Raw genomic sequence first — 4,943 nt, forward strand, 5'->3', positions numbered from 1 at the left:
TTAGTTCATTAATTAGTTTGTTTATCTATTTATTTTATGTGATATAAGATTACTTTTTCGGTTTGGTTGAGCAAGGGTCTTTCGAACAACAATTTGCTGTTTTATTTCATGCTATTTTCAAAGATATATTATAATATGTTATGTACTTCTGCATAAATTAAATTGATTAACTTTATTAGATGCGCAGCTTCTACAGGCAGTACGGTAATTGGCTGTTATTCGCTGCCGGTGTGAACAGCCCGGAGCGTCAGGAAGCGTCAGTATCAGTGTCAGCAGCTCCTCCCAGTTAAACCAGTGAAATAAAGTTCCCGGATCCGGTTCTGAGGTCAGTTTTAGTGGATTATATCCGCTCACTGTTCGGGGTGATAAATCACAATAACGGTAAAAACACCGGGTATAAAGTTAAACTGTACCGGAGTGTTTGAGGCGCCGGTGGAGAATATTCAGCTTCTCTCTCCGGTGTTCCGTCCAGTTCTGCCCCCCGTCCATATCTGCTACTTAGGGGCACTGCGCATGTGCTGAGCCAGGGGGATTTTTTAAAAAGGGGTTTAATGTGTTTTTATGGTTGAGATTATTTTATATTTATTATTTTATCATTAATAAAGTGTTGTGCGGGTTTTGTACAGAGAAGGGGGTAACAGATCCAGCATGGCCGCTGACTGGCTCGGATATGGATACGCCGCTCTGGTGGCGCTAGGGGGCGCAATTGGTTACATAAATGCAGGTAAAGTATTTAAAGGTAAATTATTATTTTTATGATAATTATTATTATTATTATTATTACTACTATATACTTGCTGCTACTAGATGTCCACAATTTCCTCTGGGATCAATAAAATATCGATCTATCTAGAGAAGGTAAATTTACCACTTACTCAGGATTTCAGGAAAAATATAGTTAATCTAAAAAAAGGTAAAAAAAAAAAAAAAAAAATCTTACAAACAGTATAAAAGGTCTGCAAAATTCATTATTCATCATGAGTTTTAAAAAAAGCCCCGAGCTGCATATTTAAATAGACAGTGACAAACTTAGAATAAAATAAATAAATAAAAAATAACAATGTAAGGTGCTACTTTCACACACTGCTTTTAAAGTCTGTGTTAAAATAAATAAAAATAACTCGACTGTCCCCAATCAGGTTTCATCACATCGCACTGATTAATGATTCATGATTAATGTGATTTCTGATCTCATTTCTTCATGTTTTGACCCAAAATGCTTTTGAATAAGGGTTAAGAAAATCTAATTTCTGATCACTGTGATTATTATTATGATTATTATCAAACTTTCAAAGGGATGCAAATCGTTGTAACTATTTTTAATAAAAACATTTACATAATATCTGTATTGATAGTTGCAGTATCATGCAGTAGTTTTGAACATTGTCCACCAGACGGCGCTGTGGTGTGATCATTTAATTGATTTAATCTTTTTAAGCTCTATGGAGCTTAATCACAGGGTAAAGCACCAGTCTGGAACCTATAGAGTTCCTCCTCCCTCAAATTTAAATATTAAACTTTTAAAACACTTATAAAATCCCAGATATTGACTCATTTTAGATCTTATATTTGTTGCAGCATAAAACTGTGATTTTCATACAGTGGCTCATCTGCAAAAGTGGCAAAAGTATTTATACAACCATTTTATTAAGATTTAATGTGATAGACCAACACAAAGTAGTGCATAATTTAAGATAAAATTACTTTATTCAAATTCGCATTGAAAACTTATTCCATATTCTGAGCTAATTATCTATATAGCTATTATTAATAGCTATTAAATTTATTCCCAGAAACTTAAACTCAACAACTTAAGCTCTATTGGTCTCTTCAGGTTTTCTCTTCAGCTCTCATTCGCTATTGCTCATTATAGTTATTACTTCCTGTCATATGTGTGCTTATAGTTTTATGAATATACATATTTTGGCGGAGATTGTGACTTTAAGCTGTATATATTTTATAGGCAGTATGATGTCATTAATAGCTGGACTGGTCTTTGGAGTTTTGGCAGCGATCGGTTCGCGGCAAATCTCTCAGAATCCAAGAAATGTGTGGTTAAGTCTTGGTAAGTAAATGAAAAACCTGTTTTTAAAATATTATGGGAAATATATGTTCTGCATAAACAATGTGATTTTATTTGGCCTTTTTCTTCCTTTTTTGTTGCTACACCCACTTTACACAACTTACAACCCAGATGTTACATTAAAATTAAACTACTGATTTATACACACATTTTTTACTATTATTCTCTATTTTCTTTAATAATAATAATATGTTTTGTTTCTATAAACATACAATTATTTATATTTAATTATGCACACAGATCATTATTCCATAGAAAGGAATTGGATTTAGGGGAAGTAGGTTATCCTCTTATAGTCATTACCTAAATTAAAAAGTAAAATGTAAAAGCACTGCTTTTATTTTATTTTGCAATTACTGCACCATATGAGGTACTCTTGTTTCTTTTATTCAATCAGGGACCTATGGGACTCTGGCAGTAGTGATGGGTGTGAGATTTTTAAACTCATGGAAAGTAATGCCAGCTGGAATAATGACAGGAACCAGGTATTTTATTATATTTATTTAGGTATTTATTATATTTGCATTTAAAGTGGTTTAAAGTGATATTATGTCAGAATTTTTGCGTTATTTGTTTGCTACTGGGCTCCACCTTGCAAATCAAGCTGTTATTTTAAGTTAAAAAATAATCTTTATAAAATGTTTCTTTAATTTATTTCTGGGAAATCTCATTTTCATGCTTCATGTTGTTTTTTTCCTGCTCTGCAGTTTATTCATGTTTGTGAGAGCAGCACTGATCTACCTGTGGCAGCAGAAGAAATCAACATGAAAGAATCTACATTCAATATTAAAGATCTACTTCATTTACATCTGTACTTACACAGTTGGTCATAAGACAACTTGCAAATCTTGTTTAATATGAAAGTCCTGTATTGATTTAAGTGATGAAAGTAATTTTGTGTTTACAGTGGGTTTTTCAAAATTTGTGAACTCTTTAGAATTTCCTTAAAGTAGTTTAGAAAAGAATTGCTGCCTTCCAGCATACAAAACCTTATCCTATCAGTGAAACATGGTGGTGGTAGTATCATGGTTTAGGACTGTGCATTTGCTGCATCTGGGCCAGGTTAACTGCCATCATCAAATGAACAATAAATTCTGAATTATACCAGACAATTCTGAAGGGAAATGTCAGGATGTCTCTCTGTGAGCTGAATCTCAAGAAGCTGGGTCATGCAGCATGATAGTGACCCATATCACACAAGCAGCAGTTTGTGGCAGAAGGAAAGCTTAACAGACTATATTATAAAGTTTTCTTCCTCAAGAATAAATAATCAAATCTAATAGTATTGTATAATTTTATTATTCTTATCTACTTTTAGCATGTGTGAAGATCTGATCAAGTTTTTCTCAGATTTTTTAAACCATATTTTTTATATATTAAGAAATATACACAATTTTAAAGATAAACACTCTATATTCTGTCCAACATTGTTGTGTTTCTTTTGTAGATCTGTTTATTTCTTACGATAGACCACACAAAAGGCCTCAAATGACTAAGATGTCAAAAGACTTTTTGCGTCTCTATTCTCCATCAGTAGGTGTGAAACTTCTCCCCAGCGGTTGCTCCCAGTCCAGCTGGTGCTCCCAATCCTCCCAGCAATGCTCCCCAGTTACAATTAAAGCATTAATTAGCCAAACACTGTGTACTTCATGCTGAAGGTGTATCCGTGGCTGCGTTTGTGAGCATTACGGAAACGTACATCGCCTGACCTGCAGTTCAGTCATTAAGTCTTCAGAGACCTCTGATACAAGTCGACTGTTTATTCTCCTCTTTATCTTTCATCTCTTTCAAAATTCAGATTATTTATCAATGCTTCTTTGTTTATATTTCCATTCCTTATTACAAAAACTGAAACTGAAAATATACAGTAGTATGTTTCTATTTGATGTACATAGCATTATACACATTATTATATACAATTCAGTCAAACCTTGTATAATATGTATAATATCATTAAATACAGTTAAACTGATTATTTTAAAGGAATCTCTTTTGTTGTCCACAATCTCTTTAGCTTATGGAAGAGAATGTGTTTATCTGATGTTGCCATTTATAGGTATATGTTTGATTAAATTGAGCATTGTTGTTTTATTCTATGAACTAAGGACAACATTTCTACCAAATTCCAGTTCAGAAATCAATATTTGGATGGAATAACCCTGTTTTTTATCACAGTTTTTTTATGCATCTTGGCATCATGTTCTCCTCCACCAGTCTTACACACTGCTTTTGGATAACTTTATGCTGCTTTACTCCTGGTGCAAAAATTCAAGCAGTTCAGTTTGGTTTGATGGCTTGTGATCATCCATCTTCCTCTTGATTGTATTCCAGAGGTTTCAATTTATTAAATCAGAAGAAACTTATAATTTTTAAGTGATCTCTCTTTTTTTCCAGTGCTGTATGTTTGGATTAAATAAAACTCCATTGCTGTTCCAGAGTATAGAAGTATTAAGACTTATTAAGATATTAAGTTACGATTACGTGAATTATATGTATGTATAAACTTTTTTACACCACTTTTTTGTCATATTTATATGTATCTGTACTGCCCTGCTTGCTTTTTGCATGTGTAAAAATGTAAAAATAATAGTCTAAAAGTAACTGCTAACTAACATTTATTATTTTGGTATTTTATGATGTCATATTTATATATAATTTACCACACATTATCTATATAGTCTAGCAGTTCTGTCATTTAAGGGTAATCTCATCAGCACATTCATTTTCTTTATTTATTTCTTTTTTTGACGTTTATAAGCATTTTTATGCTTAGTTTAATCTTTTTTTCGGGTCGGCCTTTAGGTTTTTATGGTATTTACGGTAAACTGGACAAGCAGTGTCCGTCCGCAAAGGCATCAGG

The 4,943-nt window shown here is 32.7% G+C and overlaps 1 protein-coding gene across 1 annotated transcript; it reads left to right on the forward strand.

Moving 5' to 3' along the window:
• The first annotated feature begins 222 nt into the window (after positions 1-222).
• Positions 223-3,508, forward strand: tmem14cb (transmembrane protein 14Cb). Its single transcript, XM_049480841.1, has 4 exons — positions 223-724; positions 1,964-2,065; positions 2,481-2,568; positions 2,791-3,508. Exons 1-4 carry the CDS (start codon positions 649-651, stop codon positions 2,849-2,851), a joined length of 327 nt encoding a protein of 108 aa, XP_049336798.1. The 5' UTR covers positions 223-648; the 3' UTR covers positions 2,852-3,508.
• The last annotated feature ends 1,435 nt before the right edge of the window (positions 3,509-4,943 follow it).

The sequence above is a fragment of the Astyanax mexicanus genome, chromosome 6 (genome assembly GCF_023375975.1).
Source record: "Astyanax mexicanus isolate ESR-SI-001 chromosome 6, AstMex3_surface, whole genome shotgun sequence".
NCBI lineage: Eukaryota > Metazoa > Chordata > Actinopteri > Characiformes > Acestrorhamphidae > Astyanax > Astyanax mexicanus.

Bases quoted from the DNA above. Each gene is read 5' to 3' on its own strand.
- tmem14cb (XM_049480841.1), top strand. From the start codon at position 649: ATGGCCGCTGACTGGCTCGGATATGGATACGCCGCTCTGGTGGCGCTA. The intron at 2,066-2,480 runs GTAAGTAAATGA...TTATTCAATCAG, and splicing joins AAATGTGTGGTTAAGTCTTG to GGACCTATGGGACTCTGGCA. The intron at 2,569-2,790 runs GTATTTTATTAT...CCTGCTCTGCAG, and splicing joins GGAATAATGACAGGAACCAG to TTTATTCATGTTTGTGAGAG.